Here is a 26013-nt window from a genome sequence, read left to right as displayed (position 1 = left end):
TATAAATTGAAACCCTGAGACGGTAGTGAAACACAGTGCTAGAGTAGTAATAGTGGCCGGGGGTAGTGAAGTCCCTACGGTAGAGAGCACACTTTACTGGGGAGTAATCATGGCCATACAGTGCCTAAAACATGTTGCCAAGGCGGCAATAGTGACCGCGGGTAGTGAAGTCTGCGAAAGTCTGCAGATAAAGAAGTTAAGAGGGGATCTGCAGGTTCTCTCATTGAAGTGTACATGACAGACAGGCAAGCATTAATAAAGAGGATGCAAAGGGATGGCTGGGATACTTCTCAGACCTTAGAACAGCAGAGAAAGTGGATAGATGGAGAAAAGAGAGACATGACAAAGAAGATAGGGGTATTATTAGTACAACAGTTAGCTGGACTAATTGAGCAAGTAGTCACCTCTACTAAAAAGTGGAGTGAAGATAAAGAAAAGATTAGAGAGTTAGAATCCAGAGTAAGGGAACTGGAGAAACGAAACCAAGTGTTAGAAGAGAATCAATGGAGAGGGGAAACTGTTCCTCGACCGCCTTATGAGTCCACACGACAGGGACGAACCACTCCTCCAGAGGAGTGGGAAGCACTAGAACACAACTTAGCGCCAGTAACCCGAGGGGGAACAGATGCGCAGCCAAAAGCGAATTATAAACCCTTCACCCAAGGTGAGAGGCAGCAGATAACGGCTTCCCTGGGTAAATTACAACCTAGAAGCGCAAACACTAAATTCTGGGAAGAATTAGATACAATTTGGGTAGGACACCAATTACACCTGAGAGACGTACACCAACTGGTCAGGGCAGCCTGTCCAGCAGATAAGTGGAGGCAGGTAGCAGGTGGACCCGTTGCTCCTCCAGCACAGGATTATAGTGGGGGACGGTGGACACATAGTGGCGGCACGGTAGCACAGTGGTTAGCACTGCTGCTTCACAGCTCCAGGGTCCTGGGTTCGAATACCCGGCTCGGGTCACTGTCTGTGTGGAATTTGCACATTCTCCTCGTGTCTGCGTGGGTTTCCTCCGGGTGCTCTGGTTTCCTCCCACAGTCCAAAGATGTGCAGGTTAGGTTGATTGGCCAGGTTAAAAATTGCCCCTTAGAGTCCTGAGATGTGTAGGTTAGGGGGATTAGTGGGTAAATATGTGGGGGTAGGGCCTGGGTGGGATTGTGGTCGGTGCGGACTCGATGGGCCGAATGGCCTCCTTCTGCACTGTAGGGTTTCTATGATTTCTATGATTTCTAGTCACCCTAACAGCAGAAATAGATGCCCAACAGGCACCCTTCACCCAGTTTAAGACAGAAATTCAGAGAGTATTAGGGAATACTCCTACTAACTGGAGCAGAATTGCCACAACCAAGCAGCTAAAGGGGGAAGGAGCTTCTGAATACGGGGAACGGTTGTTCCAAGTATATCAAGAATGCTCAGGGCAAGGAAACCCAGGTTGTGGGGATCAAGCGTTCATCCAGGCTTTTAAGGATGGACTCTCTAGTGCTCACCAAACCATCCTAAAAATGGGAGTGATTATGTCCCAAGGTTACGATGAATTGGTAGAATGGGCTAGTGGCGTACCGGGAGGCAGAGAGGGGAAATCCCAGACAAGAGCAAGGCTAGAAAGAGAAGCCGCTTACAGTAATGGGAACGGAACTAAGCCCAAACTGACTTGCCACAATTGTGGCCGACAAGGGCACTTTGCGAGGGATTGCGCCCCAAGGAAAGGAAACAGATTTGGGAGCAGTGGGAAACATTGTAGCCACTGTAATAAACATGGACACACAGAAGCAGTGTGTTGGGATAAACATGGGAGACCCCCGACCCGATCCATGACCACAGCAGAACCGGAGGAACCACAGAACCTCCGAGATCAGCAAGATTGACGGTCTGCAGCCCCCATTCATAAGAGTAAGAAGGAGGGAAGGATTTATGTGTCTGCACTAGTAGGGGGCAGGCAATGTGAGATGCTGGTGGACACAGGAGCATCCATATCTGTCACCGACCTACCCTTACCCACTACAAGTAAAATGATTTACTAACCGGGATATGAGGGAACCTGAGCGAGACCATATTAGTAGAAATAAATAATTTGTATATACCAATGAGGTTCTATGTGTGTAAAAATAACAAGGGTACAATAATGGGAAATGATTTAATGAAAGAATATGAGATTTTGATAGACTGCGGAAAGGGAGAATTAATCTGGCCAAGACAGGACGGTCGGAAAACTAGAATAGGGAAACTCACAAGTCACCTCGAAACTATTAAGGTGGCCACAGTCACCACCAAAAATTGGGAATTAGAGACAGGAGGGTTCGGAGCCATCTGTGCGTCTGTCCCCGGAGTATGAACTAAAACAAAGTTAGATCCCGGTTTGACTAAAACGGACCCAATAAAGGTACCTGGACCGGAGCATAAGCCCCACCGACCATACCCAATAAAACCAGAGGCAGAGAAAGCTGTAGTGGAGATAGTTAAAGGGTTAGTGGAAAGGGGGATTCTGAGAGAAACCACAAGCACCACTAACTCCCCAACATGGCCGGTGAGCAAACCTGACGGAAGCTACAGGCTCACGATAGATTACACCAGACTCAATAAAGTCACGTCCAAGTTGCACCCATTGTAGTAAGCCCCTTGACAATCCTGAATGGACTGTCACAGGAGCCAAAAATATTCACAGTATTGGACATAGCCAATGGATTCTGGTCCCTACCCTTGGATCCCGAATCCCAAGACAAATTCGCCTTTACAGTGGGAGACAAACAGTACACTTGGACTCGCCTACCGCAGGGATTCCACAACAGCCCCGCTATCTTCCATCGAGTAATGAGTGACATCCTGAACAGGGTAGAACTGCCAGAGGGTAGCACGATCCTACAATATTTAGATGATACCTTAATAGCTTCGGAGTCCAAGTCAGGAGATCAAGAAGCATTATATCTAGTACTAAACAAACTAAAAACCGCAGGGTTAAAGGTGAGCCCCAAAAAGGCACAAATCGGGAAAACACAGGTCCTGTACCTAGGACATCTTATATCCCCAGGGCTTAAAGAAATACCAACAGACCGAAAGAAGGCAGTACAACAAATGCCGCGACCCGTCACTGTAAGAGGGGTCAGAGAGATGCTAGGACTATTTAACTATAGCCGAAGTTTCGTCCCAGGGTTCGCAAAATTGGCAGAACCTATACAAAGACTACTCAAAGGGGGAAAACCAACTTGAGACCCCGCAGAATGGGGACCCGAGCAGGAAGAGGCTTACAACAAACTAAAAACAGAACTGATATCAGCCCCTGGACTAGGATTACCAGATTCTAATAAGGACTTCCACATCCATTGTAGTATTTGAGGGAGGGTTCTATTCCGCAGTGGTAACACAGGACCATGGCGACAAAAGGAGACCCAATAGGGTATTATTGAACCGCAGAAGGGCCGGGAGTCACCGGACTGCTGAGGTGCATAGCCGCCTTGGATTGGGCTGTAAAGGTTAGCGAGCCAATAATCATGGCAGGGAATATAATCCTTCACACCAAACACACCTTGGTGGAAATGTTGAACACGGGAAAACTAAGGTCAATCTCAAACATGAGAAGGGCTAAGTGGGAAGCTGTCCTCCTACCTCCAAGCAAATCCTTAATAATAATAATAAGGGACACAGGGAATAACCCAGCAGAAGGGATTTTAGACACAGGAGAGCCACACAATTGTGGGGATATAGATATGGACATAGAAGAGGGTAGGATAAAGGATGTACCTTTTACAATAGCTGAGGAGACCCTTTTTGTAGATGGTTCACGCAAATATGTGGAAGGATCACCCCGGATAGGGTGGGCAGTAGTAAATGATAAATTAGAGACAGTAAGGTCAGGAAGGATTGACGGAGGTCTATCTGCGCAAGTGGCAGAACTAGTGGCACTCACACAGGCACTAGAGTTATCTGAAGGCAAAACGGTAAACATATATACAGATAGTCAGCACGCATTCAGAGTCATACATGATTATATGACAGCATGGGGTAGAAGAGGGTTAAAAACCACGGGAGGAACTCCTATCAAACACCAACAAAGAATTGAGGCATTGTTGAAAGCTAGCGAGAAACCTCGAGAAGCCGCAGTAATCAAAATTAAAGCGCACCAGAAAGAACCAGGAAGAGATAACCCGGACTGGTTAAATTTCAAAGGGAACCAAGCCGCAGATAGAGCAGCACAGTTAGCCTTAGAACAGGAGACAGTTGGCGAGCTGCCAATAGCAGCAACAGAACAGACAAGAGACGAAATAGATATTCGGGACTTACATGAGGATACCTCGAAAGAGGAAAAAGAGAAGTGGGAAGCACAGGGAGTGATCAAAGGGACTGATAACGTTTGGAGATGGGAAGATAAGGTAATAGCACCAGAGTGCATACAAAACACCCTATTGGAACTACACCATGGACTCTCACATGCGGGTAGAGAGGCCATGATAACTAGTATAGGAAAGGAATGGTGGTGGAAAGGAATGGGAAGTGACATAGCCCGACACTGTCACCGATGCGTGACATGCGCGCAACACAACCCTGGTTGACCCATAAAAATTAAGATGGGACACCAGCCCCGACCAAAGGGACGCTGGGAACATCTGCAAATAGATTTCACAGGGCCACTACCACAATCCCATGGCAAAACCTATTGTCTGGTTATTATAGACCAGTTCACCAGGTGGGTAGAAGTGTTCCCTACTACAAATTGTACTGCTACCACGGTGGCTAGGATATTGGCAGAAGAGGTCATTCCTAGTTGGGGACCAAATCGATTCGGACCAAGGGACGCACTTCACTGGAAAGGTGGTAAAAACAGTATGCCAATTGATGGGGATAAAACAAAAATTCCACATCCCTTACCACCCACAGAGTTCTGGAATGGTGGAACATATGAATAGAACACTTAAGAATGCATTAGCTAAAGCCATACAAACATCAGGAAAAATGTGGACAGAGGTATTGCCCACTATACTAATGAGGCTCAGAGCCACCACAAACCGGACAACCGGATTAACCCCTTATGAACTAATGACAGGACAGGCGATGCAATTACCAGAAAGCATCATAACAGGTGGGACCGATGTAGGTCCACTAAAAGATAAAATCAGGAGATACGTTTTGGAACCAAGCGCCCAACTAAAAGGGATGCGCAAATTGGTAAAAGATAATCAAGAAAAAAGAGACGCAGAGAGAGCTTGAAATGCTCCCTGACGTCCCAACAGCGGGAAGTCGCGTCCGAGTAAAAATATTACCTGACAAACCAGGGTTTGCACCAAAATGGAATAGGCCGTATGAAGTTATAATTAGTGGAGACACCTGTGCCTGTATAGACATAAGAGGGAAAGGTGTATGGAAACATTGGACCCAGCTGAAATTACACAAAGAAATGAATGAATGAATTGACCCGATTGCTTTCCTCAACACAGGCAAAGACTGCAAGCAAGAGCAACTGGCGCGTTCGGGTTGACAGTATAACTTTTGAAAATTGTATAACTTACAGTATTAGGATTGATACTTGCTCGTTGTGGATATGTATGTAATCGCGTATGTAACTGTGTTACTTTGCGTTGTCGCGACTGTAAATTTGACTGGATTGGAGAATAACCTATTTTACAAAGCTCACATACATTTACACGGGAATCGAACTGTATGTTACCCATTAGATTAGCACAATCAGTAGAAGCCCTATTTGTAACCACCCCTGGGTGGACCGCTCAAGACTTATATACAGTAGATACATCAGATGCACCCTGTAAGGGACAAATTGGCAAATATAAAAGAGGTATACAGGGGAGATGTGTGGAACTTGTAAATCCCACAGATCCTGTGTGCAGGGGGCTCCAACAGGGGGGAGGACTGCAAGCTAACCGCTTTGTTTTACGGGGCAGGGATGGGGATGTGCCTATGCCTTGGTCCCCAAGAATGATTCCTGCGTACAGACGCGTGTGTCCGTCAGCATTGTCGGGTTAATAAGGGTCAGTTTACTTGCACTTGTGATGAACAGAAATGCCTGAATGTAACCGCGGGGAGGCAGCTCATTTGTGGACAGTGTAATGGGACTCATGTCAGCTCAGCCGAATGGACATATCCGTTTGATACTTACCAGGTGGTGGGATCAAACGGGGAGTCAAGTAAACCGAGCAATTGGCAATATAAACAAACTCATAATCGGGACACTAAATGCTACCGGGCTAAGAAGGGATATGTGTTCCTCTTCAATGGTACTTACACGACAGAAACACCAACCCTCCCGAACCTTTTTGCAGTCGGAACAATAGGACCACTCACTGTTCCATGCCCTCAGAAGGGGCATATCCGGAGAAAGATAGTAACCCGGGCTATCAGCAAAGAATTCTGCGCTGATTGGGAAACCCCGGGCACAATGGGATCATCACTGGGATACGGCACACACATCTCCATCAAGGGCGGTCATCCCAGCACTTCACTGTACCGCAAGCCCACGGATAACCTCACGATGCTCCACTTCTCCAGCTTCCACCCTAAACACATTAACGAAGCCATCCCCTACGGACAAGCCCTCCGTATACACAGGATCTGCTCAGATGAGGAGGATCACAACAGACACCTCCAGACGCTGAAAGATGCCCTCATAAGAACAGGATATGGCACTCGACTCATCGATCGACAGTTCTGACGCGCCACAGCGAAAAACCGCACCGACCTCCTCAGAAGACAAACACGGGACACGGCGGACAGAATACCCTTCCGACAGCAGCAGGGAAGAAGCTGTTCTTGAGTTGGTTGGTACGTGACCTCAGACTTTTATATCTTTTTCCTGACAGAAGAAGGTGGAAGAGAGAATGTCCGGGGTGCGTGGGGTCCTTAATTATGCTGGCTGCTTTGCCGAGGCAATGGGAAGTGTAGACAGAGTCAATGGATGGGAGGCTGGATGGGAGGAGAAAGCATGCGGATACACAATTATTCAGATGCACGTATATTTTAGAAGTTTGTGCCATATTATGAAATTGAACATTTCATTTTCTCCTTTTTTTTCTTGAATGGCCAGAATAGAACAATGGCCACTTGCAAAGAAAGATCTATTCTTTATATAGGACCTTCCACGTCCTCAGGATGTCCCAAAGCGCTTCACAACAAAGGAATTAGCTTTGATTTTTGGGTCTAACTTAGCAGGATTGACTTGTTGGTGGCTCAGATAGGGCAGCACACCTGGGGAAAGGAAATATAGCAAAACCCAAATGGTGTTAACATCTGGGCCAGATTTTAATTTTGTACATCTGTCTTCCGGCTGAAGCTGGCAGGAACAATGCCAGAGTCGACGAGTGGGAATGGGATTTGTGTTGACGACCAAATTCCTCTGGGAACCAAAGAAAATCATCCCTAATGGATTGGGGAAGGTGGGAGGGGCAACGGTTAGTGTGGGGGTGAGGGAGGAGGAGGTGGTGGGTGGAAGGAGGGGTGCTGCTTTTAGAGATGATGTCAATCAGGAGGAAGGTAGAAATAATCATAGCTAGAGGTGCTCAAGGATTCTTTGCAGGATCTGAAGGAGAATTTGTGATACTGGCCCTCAGGGAATGTTCCAAAAATGAAAAAAAATCACTTACCTCTTGAGGACTCATTCTGCCTCCCACAAGGCTTCTCTGGCAAAGTTTACCATTGTGGGGACCGCCTTCTGATTGCCAGTGAAAATAGTGCAGTGTCAGTCATGTCAATAGGCCATGGCATTCACTTTTAAATTAGGCCCTTTGTGATGGGAGTCTCATTTATCTTGAAAATTGATAATGATAAAATGCCACAGGCAGGAATGCAGACTTCATGCTGATAAATTGAGCCACCCAATTTTTATGCTCCCACATTTTTAGCTGACGAAGTGCGGGGGTCGGAGATTAATGGAGATCCGAGATCGCCACTATTGTTTGTCACCAAATGCTGCAGGCATTTCCACAAATAACAATGAGATGAATAGGTGGTTAATCTGTTTTTTGGTGACATTAGTAAAGGGATGAATGTTAACCAGGATACCAGAACAACTTACTGGTCTTCAAAAAACATTTACATCCATCTGAAAGAAGTTAGCTCAGTTTAAATCTTATGTGAAAGACAACACCTGAGAAAATGACGCTCCCTCAGAACTGCACTGAAGTATTCACTCAGATTAAGTGATTGAGTGACGGATTGGGGCTCAAACCCTCAACCTTCTAACTTTTAAAAAAATGTTTCACTCCATTCTTGAAGTTACAACGCCAATGCAGAGGGTGGACCTGGCAAGCCCAGATCCATTGCCTTGCATGCTCCAAAAGCCAAATTCCAATTGAATCCAATTCATGGCCTCCATAAGAGAGACAAACAAGATCCAAGATGACAAGAAAATGCATTGCACCCCCATCTCTGGCTTGCTCTGATCCTTTATCTTAGTCAAAAAGGCTTTGAAAAATTGCATCAGACTCACTAGCTACCCTGATCATTGACTCTACCCTAAGCCAGGGAGATCCCCTGCATGCTTACGGTTTCACCACTGCCAGGTGTCAGCACACCCAACGTGCAACGGGCGAGCCTCATCCTGGACAAACCATCTGCATAATCATGGTTTCACCCAAAGGCCAAAACTCTCAGAAAAAGTGCTGCCATCTAAGACAACTGACACTATAAGAAGTCTCACAACACCAGGTTAAAGTCCAACAGCTTTATTTGGTAGCAAAAGCCACTCGCTTTCGGAGCGCTGCTCCTTCGTCAGGTGAGTGGGAGTTCTATTCACAAACAGGGCATAGAAAGACACAAACTCAATTTAGAAAATAATGGTTGGAATGCGAGTCCTCACAGGTAATCAAGTCTTAAAGGTACAGACAATGTGAGTGGAGAGAGCGTTAAGCACAGGTTAAGGAGATGTGTATTGTCTCCAGACAGGACAGTTAGTGAGATTTTGCAAGCCCAGGCAAGTCGTGGGTTCGAACAAGACCTCTTCATCGCACAGGACCTTCAACCGATGCTATACACTAGATAGAAATGGATGTGGGCAGACAAGTGGCAGATGGACTTCAACCCAGATAAATGCGTCGTGGTCCATTTTGGTAGGTCAAATGGGATGAAGGAGTACAATATAAAGGGAAAACTCTTAGTAATGTAGAGGATCAGAAGGACCTTGGGGTCCGGGTCCATAGGACTCTGAAATCGGCCCCGCAGGTGGAGGAAGTGGTTAAGAAGGCGTATGGTGTGCTGGCCTTTATCAATCGAGGGATTGAGTTTAGGAGTCTGGGGATAATGATGCAGCTATATAAAACCCTCGTCAGACCCCAATTGGAGTACTGTGCTCAGTTCTGGTCGCCTCATTCCAGGAAGGATGTGGAAAAGATTGAAAGGGTGCAGAGGAGATTTACAAGGACGTTGCCTGGATTGAGTGGCATGCCTTATGAGGATAGGCTGAGGGAGCTCGGTCTTTTCTCCTTGGAGAGACGAAGGATGAGAGGAGACCTAATAGAGGTGTATAAGATGTTGAGAGGCATAGATCGGGTGGACTCTCAGAGGCTTTTTCCCAGGGTGGAAATGTCTGCTACGAGAGGACACAGGTTTAGGGTGCTGGGGGGTAGGTACAGGGGAGATGTTAGGGGTAAGTTTTTCACACAGAGGGTGGTGGGCGAGTGGAATCGGCTGCCGTCAGTGGTGGTGGAGGCGAACTCAATATGGTCTTTTAAGAGACCATATTGAGTACATGGAGCGTAATAGGATGGAGGGTTATAGGTAGGTCGAGAAGGTAGGGATGTGTTCGGCACAACTTGTGGGCCGAAGGGCCTGTTTGTGCTGTAGTTTTTCTATGTTTCTATACATCGATGACATTTTCTTCCTTTGGAGTCATGGTGAACAATCACTGAAACAACTATATGATGACATCAACAAGTTCCATCCCACCATCAGACTCACCATGGACTACCCTCCAGAATCGGTTGCATTCTTGGATACACGCATCTCCATTAAGGACAGTCACCGCAGCACCTCACTGTACCGCAAGCCCACGGGTAACCTCACAATGCTCCACTTTTCCAGCCTCCACCCTAAACACGTTAAAGAAGCCATTCCCTACGGACAAGCCCTCCATATACACAGGAACTGCTCAGATGAGGAGGATCGCAACAGACACCTCCAGACGCTGAAAGATGTCCTCATAAGAACAGGATATGGCGCTCGACTCATCGATCGACAGTTCTGACGCGCCACAGCAAAAAACCACACCGACCTCCTCAGAAGACAAACACGGTACACGGGGACAGAGTATCCTTTGTCGTCCAGGACTTCCCCGGAGCAGAGAAGCTACGGCATCTCCTCCGGAGCCTTCAACATGTCATTGATGAAGACGAACATCTCGCTAAGGCCATCCCCACACCCCCACTTCTTGCCTTCAAACAACCGCACAACCTCAAACAGACCATTGTCCGCAGCAAACTACCCAGCCTTCAGGAGAACAGTGACCACGACACCACACAACCCTGCCACAGCAACCTCTGCAAGATGTGCCGGATCATTGACACAGACGCCATCATCTCATGTGAGAACACCATCCACCAGGTACACGGTACATACTCTTGCAACTTGGCAACGTTGTCTACCTGATACGCTGCAGGAAAGGATGTCCCGAGGCATGGTACATTGGGGAAACCATGCAGACGCTACGACAACGGATGAATGAACACCGCTCGACAATCACCAGGCGAGAGTGTTATCTTCCTGTTGGGGAACACTTGAGTGGTCACGGGCATTCGGCCTCTGATCTCCAAGGTGGCCTTCACGACACACGACAACGCAGAGTCGCTGAGCAGAGACTAATAGCCAAGTTCCACACACATGAGGACGGTCTCAACCGGGATCTTGGGTTCATGCCACACTATCTGTAATCCCCACGACTTGCCTGGGCTTGCAAAATCTCACTAACTGTCCTGTGTGGAGACAATACACATCTCTTTAACCTGTGCTTAACGCTCTCTCCACTCACATTGTCTGTACCTTTAAGACTTGATTACCTGTAAAGACTCGCATTCCAACCATTATTCTGTAAATTGAGTTTGTGTCTTTATATGCCCTGTTTGTGAATAGAATTCCCACTCACCTGACGAAGGAGCAGTGCTCCGAAGGCTAGTGGCTTTTGCTACCAAATAAATCTGTTGGACTTTAACCTGGTGTTGTGAGACTTCTTACTGTGTTTACCCCAGTCCAACGCCGGCATCTCCACATCATTAGTGACACTAGTCAGGGAAAGTGCATCAAACATAAAATGGTTCTGACTGTTTTGTATCAATATTTTACTCATTTTAATTTACATAGTGCAGATAAATTTACTTCAGTAGTTGGTTGGTTGCATATTTGGTTACTTATTTGGAGATTTAGTATACTTTTTTGAAAAAACATACTGCTGCCTTTGTTGGAGATGTTTATTTTTATTAAATTAATTAGTTTTATTTTTAAATTGTTTTCAGTATTCTGGCACAGCATCCAAATAAAAGTAGAATGAAGACAGCATTGATGGTTTGTGTAAAACTTCAGCAATCACTTTGGCTGTGGCCAGACTAAATTGAGAGGAAATATCTTATACAGTGTTGTTGCTCCTGATCATTCTCCAAGAGACCTCTCATGTCTGAGTCTATGGGTGTTGGCTGGGCACAACTTTGGACTCTGCTGCTATTTTTTATCTCATAGTTTCCTGATTCTCTCAGTACAGGAATGGCGAGTTGGGCCAAGTACTGAAGAGCAGCCAGGGACTGTAAAATCTTAACCTCACTGTACCTTCAGGAAATGAGGTCGAAAATTACTGGTCACTAAGCTTTGGAAGGACCTATTACCTGAAGGATCATTCACACATTAGTATGATATTTCACGTGCTCTCTTTGCCAAAGATGATGCAGCCTTCGGCCTTCCAGGGATAAACAGCTTTAGCTCTGAGGATAGATTGGAGAGATTGGGACTGTTTTCCTTGGAGAAAAGAAGGCTGAGAGGAGGTTTGATAGAGGTATTCAAGATCCTGAGAGATATGGACAGCGATAGTGGACAGGGATAGTGAGAAACATCTCCCTTTCAAGAGAGCATCAAAATCTTTTTTTTCACCCAAAGGTGGCTGGAGTCTGGAACAAACTTCCTGAGAGGATGGAGGAAGGTTTGATCGAGGTATTCAAAAGGGAATTGGATTGTTAGCTGAATAGAAATCATGTGCAAGGTTACAAGGATAAGGTGGCGGGGTGGGATTAGGTGGAATTCTCAGTGAGCCAGTGCAGACTCGATGGGCCAAATAGCCTCATTCTCCACTGGACACACAAGACAATCGAAAGAGTAGATCCCCAGAACTGCAAGGAGGAGATTAGCTTGTTTAACATTAATGCAGTGAGTGCATGGACTAGAAGGTCAATCTTCTTTGCTAATTGTACTCAGTGTAACAACATGAATGTATACATATTGTGCAACGACCACCGCAACAGGTCCACAGCAGACACCATCTCCCTGGCCCTGCACTCAACCCTAGAACATCTAGATAACAAGGACACCTATGTCAGACTCCTATTTATTGATTACAGCTCAGCCTTCAACACTATTATTCCCACAAAACTCATCTCCAAACTCTGTGGCCTGGGCCTTGGCCCCTCCCTCTGCGACTGGATCCTGAACTTCCTAACTCACAGACCACAGTCAGTAAGGATAGGCAACAACATCTCCTCCACGATCATCCTCAACACCGGTGCCCCACAAGGCTATTCTCAGCCCCCTACGATACTCCTTATACACCTATGACTGTGTGGTCAAATTTCCCTCCAATGCGATTTTCAAGTTTGCTGATGATATCACTGTAGTGGGTCGGATCTCAGACAATGATATGACAGAGGACAGGAATGAGATAGAGAATCTGGTGAACTGGTGCAGCAACAATAATCTCTCCCTCAATGTCAACAAAACGAAGGAGATTGTCATTGACTTCAGGAAGCATAGAGGAGAACATGCCCCTGTCTATATCAACAGGGCTGAAGTAGAAAGGGTTGAGAGCTTAAGGTTTTAGGTGTCCAGATCACCAACAACCTGTCCTGGTCCCCCCGTGCCGACACTATAGTTTAGAAAGATCACTAACGCCTCTACTTTCTCAGAAGACTAAGGAAATTTGGCATGTCAGCTACGACTCTCACCAACTTTTACAGATGCACCATAGAAAGCATTTTTTCTGGTTGTATCACAGCTTGGTATGGCTCCCGCTCTGCCCAAGACCGCAAAGAACTACAAAAGGTCATGAATGTAGCCCAATCCATCACGCAAACCAGCCTCCCATCCATTGACTCTGTCTACACTTCTCGCTGCATCAGCAAAGCAGCCAGCATAATTAAGGACCCCATGCACCCCAGACATTCTCTCTTCTACCTTCTTCCTTCGGGAAAAAGATACAAAAGTCTGAGGTCACGTACCGACTCAAGAACAGCTTTTTCCCTGCTGCTGTCAGACTTTTGAATGGACTTACCTTGCATTAAGTTGATCTTTCTCTACACCCTAGCTATGACTTTAACACTACATTCTGCACTCTCTCATTTCCTTCTCTATGAACGGTATGTTTTGTCTGTATAGCGCGCAAGAAACAATACTTTTCATTGTTTGTTGATACATGTGACAATAATTAATCAAATCAAAAAAATAAATAAATAAAATCAAAAAATCACTGATTTCAGCCTGTAAATGGAATACCACAGATAGTGGGCTCAGGAATACCATCTCAGTGCAAGACAGACAGTAAGATATATATTTGAGGATCTAGCAGCTTGAAAGGTGCAGTCGTGTGAAGGAGACTGTAAATGATAGAAAGCATTTTTGTCTTTTGCAACAAGGTGTTATATTAAATCTCTGATTGTCACATCTTATCTTGCAGAAGCATCCTGGCAGTTGATGAAAAATGTAACTGTATAAGTCCCAGAATCTGCTCCTGGAGCAGAGAATCATTTATTTAAAGTTTATTTATTAGTGTCACAACTAGGCTTACATTAACATTGCAATAAAGTTACTGTGAAAATCCCCTAGTCGCCACACTCCGGCACCTGTTCGGGTACACTGTGGGAGAATTTAGCATAGCCAATGCACCTAATCAGAATGTTTTTCGGACTGTGGGAGGAAACCGGAGCACCCGGGGAAACCCACGCAGACACGGGGAGAACGTTCAAACTCCGCACAGTTACCCAAGCCGGGAATCAAACCCGGGTCCCTGGTGCTGTGAGGCAGCACTGCCAACCACTGTGCCACCGTGCCATCCCTTTGGCAGCAGTGGAAATCAGAAAACGAGCTTGCTGATTCACACCATTCCCTTCTCTTGATCCTGAAATCACTGAATTCTTGCTGCGATAACTTTTCCTAGCACTGTGTATTCTGCAATCTTGTCTAAGTAGTTATTCTTTGTGTGGAAGTCAAGATAGGGCATTTCAGCAAGCTATTTGACAGTGGAGGACATCACAGCTGAGCCTCTTCATGTTGTTATCCACTGTCTGTACCCATGCACAGCTGGAAATCCTAACTGATATTTTTCATTCCCAACCAATGCACTCATGGATATCTCAGCGCAAGCTGGGAATTAAAGTTCAATTCATGATGAAGATCGGGTATCTATCAAAGATTTTCAAGTCTTCTACAGATGATTTGTGCAGTTGATATCAAAAAATATTGTCTGTTTGACAGGGCTTGCAGCAGCACCATTTTTGGCTGATCAAGAAGCCCATCACTTCATCCGCAGCAAAAGGCAGGCTGATACAATGCAAGGATACTGGGACCCAAACAGTGCACACAATGTGTGGGGAGTCACTCGGGCAGAACAGGTAAGGACTGAATGTGATCACACTCTGATCTGGTTAGGTTGCATTTTCCTCCAGCTGAATTTAAAATTACAGATAATTTGGGTAATTTAGAGAATTAATCCCAGTGTGGTGAGTTTACCTCGAGCACACCAAAGAAAATTGAATGGGGAGTTTTACACACCCTGGAGAGGAATTTTCTCTTTGGATTGACCTCTGTAGATTCTTTAGGTCAGTCACTGAATAAGGGACTATATCAAGACTAATCCATGGGAGTAATTTCCTTATGAGTAATTGGAGACATAACATCTAGTAATTAGAACCATTGAAGCATAGAAAAATTATAGCACAGGAGGCCATTCAGCCCATCTTGTCCATGCCAGACCAAGGACACCCAGGTGCCCTTTCTAATCCCACCTTCCTGTACCAGGCCCATAGCCCTGTATTTAACAACACTTAAGGTGCAGACCCAGGTATTTTTTTAAAGAGTTCAGGGTTTCTGCCCCTACCACCACCTCAAGCAGCTAATTCCAGACACCCAATACCCTCTGTCTAAAAATATTCTTCCTCATGTCCCCACTACACCTTATGTCACTTATCTTGAATCTATGTCCCCTGGTTCTAAAATTCTCTGACAGGTTTATTTGGTAGCAAAAGTCACTAGCTTTCGGAACAAGCTGTTCCTTCGTCAGGTTGGTGGGACTCCCACCCACCTGACGAAGGAACAGCCTGTTCCAAAAGCTTGTGGCTTTTGCTACCAAATAAACCTGTTGGACATTAACCTGGTGTTGTGAGACTTCTTACTCTAAAATTCTCTGCCAAGGAAAAACAATTTTACCCTCGTAATATTTTTGGAAGGTGCAGGTGACTATTGTTTCATGACTGGGGATTTTTGCTAATATCATGGACCAAATTTTGTGGGCCACCTGCAGGCAAAAGCCCTACAAAATAGGGCACTGTGTTATTAAAGGTGTGCCCACTGCCTACCCACCCCCACCCTCACCATGCTTTTGTGAGCAACATGGGAGGCATCGCATGGGCCGCCCTCCCTCAGCATATAATCCAGCCCCGTGTTTCAGTCGACTGTGGACATATTGGCTGGAATTCTCCAGCCGTTCACACCGGAAGAATCTTTTAGTCCCGGCGCATCCCCAATGTGGGTTTCCCAGCGGTGGGACCGGAAGATCCCATCGAATGGTACACTGCCTCCTGCTGCGAGAAACACACCGCAGGAAGGGCAGAGAATACCCCCCCCCCCCCCACTCCACCCCCATTGCAAGAGAATTACTACCATAATTAGTTAACCAAGTCATTAGTTTTACCATATGACTACCAGGATGAAGAAGGTACACGAGGTGCATTTCATTTGTCCACCAGTATCCATTTCCTGTGCATTGCAACCTCTTTTAGATTTATTTTGGAGCAGAAAGCTATTGTTATAACTGTTTGCAGTGGGTTTTATTGTTCCAAAAACATTGCTGTGTTTCACAAGAACGGGTAAATCAAATGCAACTTGGTAATTTGGCTACAATAAATCTAAAGAATTATTCAATGATCCAGCTCTTCATTGAGAGGCTTGTTAGGCATGGGTGCAAGTTAGAAAATCAATCGTCCAGTGTGGTGGGCTTATCTCTAACCTGTGCTCATTGCTGACCTTGACTGAGAGAAAAATAAACATATTAGTTTTCAGCATGTAACTCTTCACATCTAGGAGTCAGTTTTTTTTAGTTCAGTTAGGGTGTCATGATCGGCACAAGCTTGGAGGGGTGAAAGGGCCTGTTCCTGTGCTTGTTCTTTTCCTTGTTCTTTCTTTCTTAATCTCTGATGATAACTACATAAACATTCACTAAATATTGAAGAAAATGAATCTGAGCTGCTTGCTAATTTGAAAGTTTTTAAATTAACATTTGGTGGAATTTTGATGCCCCCTGCTGGCAGGTTTCAAGGCGACGGTTTCTCGTAAAATGCAACTCATGGCTAGTTCGCCACTTTCCTGCCCATCCCTGGCCTATCTCCCATGATGTGGAGATGCCGGCGTTGGACTGGGGTAAGCACAGTAAGAAGTCTCACAACACCAGGTTAAAGTCCAACAGGTTTATTTGGTAGCAAATACCATAAGCTTTCGGAGCGCTGCTCCTTCGTCAGATGGAGTGGTCTCTGTTCTCAAACAGGGCACAGACACAGAAATCAAATTACAGAACACTGATTAGAATGCAAATCTCTACAGCCAGCCAGGTCTTAAATGCACAGACAATGTGGGTGGAGGGAGCATTCAACACAGGTTAAAGAGATGTGTATTGTCTCCAGACAGTACAGCTTGTGAAATTGTGCAAGTCCAGGAGTCAAGCTGTGGGGGTTACTGATAATGTGACATAAATCCAACATCCCGGTTTAGACCGTCCTCATGTGTGCGAAACTTGGCTATCAGTTTCTGCTCAGTGACTCTGCGCTGTCGTGTGTCGTGAAGGCCGCCTTGGAGAACGCTTACCTGAAGATCCAAGGCTGAATGCCCGTGACTGCTGAAGTGCTCCCCCACAGGAACAACTATATGATGACATCAACAAGTTCCATCCCACCATCAGACTCACCATGGACTACTCTCCGGAATCGGTTGCATTCTTGGACACACACATCTCCATTAAGGACGGTCACCTCAGCACCTCACTGTACCGCAAGCCCACGGATAACCTCATGATGCTCCACTTCTCCAGCTTCCACCCTAAACACGTAAAAGAAGCCATCCCCTACGGACAAGCCCTCCGTATACACAGGATCTGCTCGGATGAGGAGGATCGCAACAGACACCTCCAGACGCTGAAAGATACCCTCATAAGAACAGGATATGGCGCTCGACTCATCGATCAACAGTTCCGACGTGCCACAGCGAAAAACCGCACCGACCTCCTCAGAAGACAAACACGGGACACGGTGGACAGAGTACCCTTCGTCGTCCAGTACTTCCCCGGAGCGGAGAAGCTACGGCATCTCCTCCGGAGCCTTCAACATGTCATTGATGAAGACGAACATCTCGCCAAGGCCATCCCCACACCCCCACTTCTTGCCGTCAAACAACCACGCAACCTCAAACAGACCATTGTCCGCAGCAAACTACCCAGCCTTCAGGAGAACAGTGACCACGACACCACACAACCCTGCCACAGCAACCTCTGCAAGGCGTGCCGGATCATCAACACGGATGCCATCATCTCACGTGAGAACACCATCTACCAGGTACATGGTACATACTCTTGCAACTCGGCCAACGTTGTCTACCTGATACGCTGCAAGAAAGGATGTCCCGAGGCATGGTACATTGGGGAAACCATGCAGACGCTACGACAACGGATGAATGAACACCGCTCGACAATCACCAGGCAAGACTGTTCTCTTCCTGTGGGGGAGCACTTCAGCAGTCACGGGCATTCAGCCTTGGATCTTCAGGTAAGCGTTCTCCAAGGCGGCCTTCACGACACACGACAGCGCAGAGTCACTGAGCAGAAACTGATAGCCAAGTTTCGCACACATGAGGACGGTCTAAACCGGGATGTTGGATTTATGTCACATTATCAGTAACCCCCACAGCTTGACTCCTGGACTTGCACAATTTCACAAGCTGTACTGTCTGGAGACAATACACATCTCTTTAACCTGTGTTGAATGCTCCCTCCACCCACATTGTCTGTGCATTTAAGACCTGGCTGGCTGTAGAGATTTGCATTCTAATCAGTATTCTGTAATTTGATTTCTGTGTCTGTGCCCTGTTTGAGAACAGAGACCACTCCATCTGACGAAGGAGCATTGCTCCGAAAGCTTATGGTATTTGCTACCAAATAAACCTGTTGGACTTTAACCTGGTGTTGTGAGACTTCTTACTGTGCTATCTCCCATTTTACAGGGGGAAGGGGGGGGGTGGTGGAGGTATCAGTTGGGCGTCCATTCTTGGCCCTATTGAGGCCAAGTGGTCAATTAAGTGGTCAATTAAGGGCCACTTACGGTCAAGTGGTCAATTGAGTGGTCAATTAAGGGCCACTTACGGGCTTTGTTCTGTCCCATTGCTATTTTACCAATTGCAATGGGTGGCCCATGCCAAGCAAGTAGCTCAGAAGCTTTATTGCATGTTCTGATGTAATATAAGGGGGTAACCTCCTTTGGAGATTTCCTTGTTCATCAGAGTCGCGACACCCCCCTCAAGGTCATGTCCCCTTTAACCTATCCCCTTCCATTATCCTCTCAAACCTGAACATCCCACAATCGCCTCACTCCTTATTGTCTCGTAGATCCTGCTGATACCCCTAACTTACCTTCAGTTGGCCTTCATTAGCCCCTGTTCCTCGGGGACTGACTGTAGCCCCAGCACTGGCCAATGCTCGAACCTGGGCTGCTGGGAATACAGAGCTGCTAACCATCTGATTGGCCGGCTGCTCTCTAAGGCAGTTGTTATGGGGCAGAAGGCTCTCCCTCTGCAAATCAATGCCTCACTGAACATTAAATAGCTATGGTACTGGTGAAGCTGCATTCTCCACTGACTCTTTAGGTAAGAGGACGGGAAACCTTGCATTTGAAACATCTGTTCATTGCCTTTGTGCTCAGAGAACAATCAGTTGCAAACTACACTAGTTGCATCAGCAAATAATGGGGGGAAATTAAGTCCTCCCACTGTTGTATCTCTGACTCACTTTTCCATGGAGTGTAGTTTCTCCAGTGGGAATACTGAATCAGGGAATTTAAACTACAGTGCACCTGAGGAAATGGGAAGAGAGATAGTTTTGTTTAATCTTGTGCAGATGACATGCAGCACTTGCATTTAGCCTTAAGTATCATGGGTTTGAATGTTGCATGTAATCTTTCTAACTTCGTTGCTCTTATAGAATCAGAGCCCCTACAGTGCCATTCAGCCATTCATGGAGGCCATTCAGCCCATCGAGTTTGCACCAACAGAGCATCTTTCTCAGGTCGACCACATCCTCTCCCCTTTCTCCACCAAACTGCCGCCTCATCCCTGTAACTCCACGCATTTATCATGCCTAATCCACCTCAGCTTTGAACACTAAGAGGCAATTCTATTACTTTTCATAATTATTTGCTGTACTTGCAGACGAGTCTTTTGGGATTCATACACTTTGTGATTTTTTGTTTTGTTACCTTTGTCAGATACCCTGGAATTTTGAAGAAATGTGAATGACCCCAAGGTGCAAACCTCAAACAGGATTACCAAATGAAACTTGACTTTCATTTAGTCATGTATTTAACATACAGGATAAATAGCTGAGGGCAAAGGTCGGGTGGGCAAGGTAGTAGGCAGTAGCATTTGGACAGTTTTCTCCCTGCTTCCAACATGAGAGTTTATCTGAAAGACATTGACATATTATACGTCGGAAATGGAATTTTCAAATTTTGGAGAACACATTTAAAATGTCTGATTTCAGTTATTTCAAGTCGACATTATCATTTATGTTCAGTATGGTCTACTAACATTCCCCAAACATAATAACTGTCTTTCTCGTGACACTTAGTGGCACTTTAATTAGAAACAGCAGGCATTTTTGGAGTAATTATTTTGAATTTGCGCTCCTGGCAGGTGGTGCACTGGAGGCCAGAGGAATAGAAGTCATGTGAATGGACTAAGAAGCACAATACAGGCAGTATGCAAATGTTATTCTGGCTGCTAATTTAAATGATTGTTGTGTGAAGCCAGTATTAACATTCTGTTTAGTGGCTGCACATTTGAGCAGGGGATACAAAATCCTGAGAGGCTAAGATGATTTACAGCGAAAGCAAAAATTCCTCACTGTCGTCATCAGCCATGACCTCAGCGGGTATCCCTTTCCCTAACAAGCATCCCTGCAGCTTGGGGTGACCCTCAAATACCCCAGGGATTTGAGATTGCCCAAGGATGAAGCCATCATGCAGACTCCCTGGAAAATGTGCACATACGCACGCATTATCCTCATCAGGTGGTCACAGACCATCTGAACATTACGGGAGTGGAATCATGGAAATGGGATTTCCTGAAGGGGCGGGAAGAGCTACATGAGTGCCATCGATGGCTCCCTGTACCTTTGGCAGCCAAGGATGGTGCTGAATCCCGCAGCTCTTTTGCCCTGTGCTTTTGCACAGAGTGTGGATGTGTTTGTGGCTGGATGACTGCGAGATGCCATTCAGGTTACCTGTTTAACCCAGAAATGATGCCATGGCATAGAAGTTGAGGGTTGTCATGACCTTCACAGCCACAGGCAGCGAGTGGGTGCCTCCTTCTCCACATGGCGCCAAGTTGGCAAGCATGCTGTCTGCGTGCCCTCACCATCGAACCCCTGTTCAACTGCTGTTGTCTCTAGCCCTTGAGCCTGCCCTGCAGCCCTCTAGCCTCCTGGCACAGGGTTCTCCTGCTTGTTATTGCTGGAGTCTGTGCTTCTCCAGTGCTGTAATAAGCAGAATTGCCACTTCCACTGGCTCCATTCCAAGATCTCTCGGAAAGCTGCGAGAGTTGCGAGACAGAGGGAGAGGGAGAGAGAGAGAGTCTGGTTGCCTTCCCTCACCTATTGTCGTCCTGGTCCCAGAGGCAGCCATTCCTACACCTCATCCAGTAGCCAGTGCTCGCTCACATGTTTGGTGCCCTGCCAACCTCATCACTTGACCAGCCCTGGTCAATGCCCTCACACCCTCTGATTTACCTCTGGCCTCTTGTCTGGTTGTCCACTCTCTTATTCTCCACATCACGGGAGGTTCTGACAGGACGTTTCAATGGTTGCCCATCCCTCGTGAGGAGAGTCAACTGGACGTTTATATCCACCTTGAGAACTAATGGATCCTCTTATGGCAGGTATTGGGGTCTGGCATTATGCTTACAATTTCCCTCTCAAACCCCTGTGCCCAAGCATTTATCCTTGAAACCTGAGTTTTCATTCATATTCCTGACTTTGAGAATGTGGGCAGCTGACATTGTTAAGGGTTTACTCTTGATTGCTAATTAGTTTGACGAGAATGAGTCTCAGGAATGTTAGAAGGCCCTGAATGGCAAGACTAATAGTCACCGTTCTTACACAGTCTGCATCATTGCACGGTCTCATTGCTGTCAACCCTTTACAATTGCGATTCCTGGACAGTCATTCCATCAGTTTTAAATGCTTGTCTTCTTTGGGGTTTCACCAACCAGCCCCTTAGGCCCTCTTCCTTCACTCTCAATACACCCTTCTCCCCACCTCATGAGCCCCACACCCACAGCTGTCCCATACCCCCATGCCAATAACAGCTGACTAACTCAATGTTCATTTTAATTTACTGACAACATAGGCTGCAGACTGACACAACGCTCTGAAAACATTTTAAAATACAGGCTGCAGATTTCAGGACAACACACACCAGCCATGAACTCCATCCTGTAGGACGCCCCCAAACCCCCCACCAACACCCTTGACCACTCTACTTTGGAGCTAGTCACTGGGAATTGTCCCCTTGGACACCCTGGTACAAGGTAGAGAGGGGTACTCACCTTCTTGCTCACTTTCGGAGGTCATGGTGCCTGGTTCCTGTTTTAAAAACCAATAGTAATTCAAGCCCATGTGACATCACACTGATGGGTGGAGACAGTGAGGTCTGAAGATTTGACTTTAACCTCGCTAAGTACATTATAATGCATTCAAATTGAGGCAAATCACGTCCGCACCCTTTCTGAGCGTCAACCTCATCGCATCATCAGGGAGAGCCCGGGTACATCACGTTCTGAAATATTGCTGGAGCAAATCCTGTCTTTGGCCTCTTGCCAAATCCTGTCTTTGGCCTCTTGCCAAAGACAGCCATGATGGGATTTGTGCCTTTGGCTAATGGGCCCACTTAATCCCACCCGCATTCATTCATCCGTTGTCGTACCATCTGCATGGTTTCCCCAATGTACCATGCCTCGCTGCAGGAAAGGATGTCCCGAGGCATGGTACATTGGGGAAACCATGCAGACGCTACGACAACAGATGAATGAACACCGCTCGACAATCACCAGGCAAGACTGTTCTCTTCCTGTGGGGGAGCACTTCAGCGGTCACGAGCATTCAGCCTCTGATCTTCGGGTAAGCGTTCTCCAAGGCGGCCTTCACGACACACGACAGCGCAGAGTCGCTGAGCAGAAACTGATAGCCAAGTTCCTCACACATGAGGACGGCCTAAACTGGGATCTTGGGTTCATGTCACACTATCGGTAACCCCTACAGCTTGCCTCCTGGACTTGCAGAATCTCACTGGCTGTCCTGTCTGGAGACAATACACATAGCTTTAACCTGTGCTTAATGCTCCCTCCACTCACATTGTCTGTATCTTTAAGACCTGATTAGCTGTAAAGATTCGCATTCTAATCAGTATTCTGTAACTTGATTTTGTGTCTCTGTATGCCTTGTTTGAGTGCAGATATCCACTCCATCTGACGAAGGAGCAGCGCTCTGAAAGCTAATGGCATTTGCTAACAAATAAACCTGTTGGACTTTAACCTGGTGTTGTTAAAACTCTTACTGTGTTTACGCTCAGGATGACAGCATTCAATCTCCCACCAGTTCCTGTCTGCTACTGCTCTTACTGTTGCCTGTCAACCAGCCAGCCCAGATTCTTGCTGTCCATGCTGAGAGGGTGCAGTTTGAAGCTGGGTCTTCCAGGAGCAGAGGTGCTTAACACATTCTGCATCGCCACCTGTAGTTTCCCCCACTGAAATTTACCAGTCTTCCGCTAACCATTTTGCAGCCGCTGAAGTGGCACTGTTTAGGATCAGTGAGGCAGGCAATAGAAGTGGAATGTGGAAGCTAAGGAAATGTAAAGGGTGATGAACTGACATTTGTATGCAATACAATATAGTCTGAATGAAACATCTGATTTCGCTGTGCTTTTCGCTTTACATTGTGGCCAAATAGGTCAATAAGATTCCAGTTATTTAGATTATAATCAGTTCAGATTTTTATACAATAGCTTGTATCCTTTAACTATAACTTAACAAGAGCAGATCTATCATATATGTCAGATTGTCACTTTGCACTGTCCCAAAGTGTTTAAAGAGTTTAGTGAACATTGTCAAAAGTGATAAATGATATGACGTGATGTTTTATTTAATTAACAAGATGTGCCATGTTCAATAATAATCCTGTCATTTAGAGGGAGAACAATGTGAAGAAGCTCCCTTCATTTTTAAGAATTTCAGCCATATAACTAGTAATTTTCCACCCATTTGTTTTAATGGTTATAAAATCAAGTCTTGCTCTCCTGATTTCCCAAGAACATTGCTTTCTGTCAGATGGTGAATCTACATTCGGTTCCAGGCACTATGGAAATCGATAGCTACATTTTCAAATGCTGTTGGGAATGGAAACAGCTGCGGATGTGATTTGAGAATCACTTTCCTGGAGGGCTGGCACTGGATCTCGCTGTCATTGGAATGCGATGCAATTTTCAAAGGATAATAGTGAAAGGGTGGTGTTTGGAAACCACAGGGACTGTTAAACTACTTGTAATGCCAAGTAAAAGGCTTCAGTGGTCTAGTTTGAGATAATCAGAACAGCAAGCACAGGGAACACTCTGTCTGGAACATGTCTGGGTGAACCTGACCTGTACACAATGGGGAGTCAACAGGGCGAATGGGGACACTGGCCAATTTATTTCACAGTAAGAGTTTTAACAACACTAGGTTAAAGTCCAACAGGTTTATTTGGTAGCAAATGCCATTAGCTTTCGGAGCGCTGCTCCTTCGTCAGATGGAGTGGATATCTGCTCTCAAACAGGGCAAACAGAGACACAAAATCAAGTTACAGAATACTGATTAGAATGAGAATCTCTACAGCCAACCAGGTCTTAAAGATACAGATAATGTGAGTGGAGGGAGAATTAAGCACAGGTTAAAGAAATGTGTATTGTCTCAAGACAGGACAGCCAGTGAGATTCTGCAAGTCCAGGAGGCAAGCTGTGGGGGTTACAGATAGTGTGACATAAACCCAAGAACCCGGTTTAGGCCGTCCTCATGTGTGCGGAACTTGGCTATCAGTTTCTGCTCAGCGACTCTGCGCTGTTGTGAAGGCCGCCTTGGAGAACGCTTACCCGAAGATCCAAGGCTGAATTCCCGTGACCGCTAAAGTGCTCCCCAACAGGAAGAGAACAGTCTTGCCTGGTGATTGTCGAGCGGTGTTCGTTCATCCGTTGTCGTAGCGTCTGCATGGTTTCCCCAATGTACCATGCCTCGGGACATCCTTTCCTGCAGCGAATCAGGTAGACAACATTGGCCGAGTTGCAAGAGTAGGTACCATGTACCTGGTAGATGGTGTTCTCACGTGAGATGATGGCATCCGTGTCGATGATCGGCACGTCTTGCAGAGGTTGCTGTGGCAGGGTTGTGTGGTGTCGTGGTCACTGTTCTCCTGAAGGCTGGGTAGTTTGCTGCGGACAATGGTCTGTTTGAGGTTCTGCGGTTGTTTGAAGGCAAGAAGTGGGGGTGTGGGGATGGCCTTGGCGAGATGTTCGTCTTCATCAATGACATGTTAAAGGCTCCGGAGGAGATGCCATAGCTTCTCCGCTCTGGGGAAGTACTGGACGACGAAGGGTCCACCGTGTCCCGTGTTTGTCTTCTGAGGAGGTCGGTGCGGTTTTTCGCTGTGGCGCTTCGGAATTGTCGATCGATGAGTCGAGCGCCATATCCTGTTCTCATGAGGGCATCTTTCCGCGTCTGGAGGTGTCTGTTGCCATCCTCCTCATCCGAGCAGATCCTGTGTATACGGAGGGCTTGTCCGTAGGGGATGGCTTCTTTTACGTGTTTAGGGTGGAAGCTGGAGAAGTGGAGCATCGTGAGGTTATCTGTGGGCTTGCGGTACAGTGAGGTGCTGAGGTGACCGTCCTTAATGGAGATGCGTGTGTCCAAGAATGCAACCGATTCCGGAGAGTAGTCCATGGTGAGTCTGATGGTGGGATGGAACTTGTTGATGTCATCATATAGTTGTTTCAGTGATTGTTCACCATGAGTCCAAAGGAAGAAAATGTCATCGATGTATTTAGTATATAGCATCGGTTGAAGGTCCTGTGCGGTGAAGAAGTCTTGTTCGAACCTATGCATGAAGATGTTGGCATATTGAGGTACGAAGTTGGTCCCCATGGCTGTTCTGTGTGTCTGGATGAAGAACTGGTTGTTGAAGGTGAAGACATTGTGGTCCAGGATGAAGCGGATGAGTTGTAAAATTGCATCTGGAAACTGGCAGTTGTCGGCATTGAGTACTGAGGCCGTTAC

The 26013-nt window shown here is 46.3% G+C and overlaps 1 protein-coding gene across 1 annotated transcript in view; it reads left to right on the top strand.

Moving 5' to 3' along the window:
* The window catches only part of LOC144499562 (uncharacterized protein C3orf85-like), an 87040-nt gene that overhangs the window by 14486 nt on the left and 46541 nt on the right, over nt 1–26013 (top strand). The window contains exon 3 of the mRNA XM_078221667.1: nt 14662–14798. Coding sequence (XP_078077793.1) covers nt 14662–14798 — 137 coding nt within the window. The remainder of the gene's footprint in view (nt 1–14661; nt 14799–26013) is intronic.

The sequence above is a fragment of the Mustelus asterias genome, chromosome 10 (assembly GCF_964213995.1).
Source record: "Mustelus asterias chromosome 10, sMusAst1.hap1.1, whole genome shotgun sequence".
NCBI lineage: Eukaryota > Metazoa > Chordata > Chondrichthyes > Carcharhiniformes > Triakidae > Mustelus > Mustelus asterias.
Note: the sequence above shows the minus strand (reverse complement) of the source record. Positions and strands in the feature narration are given on the sequence as shown.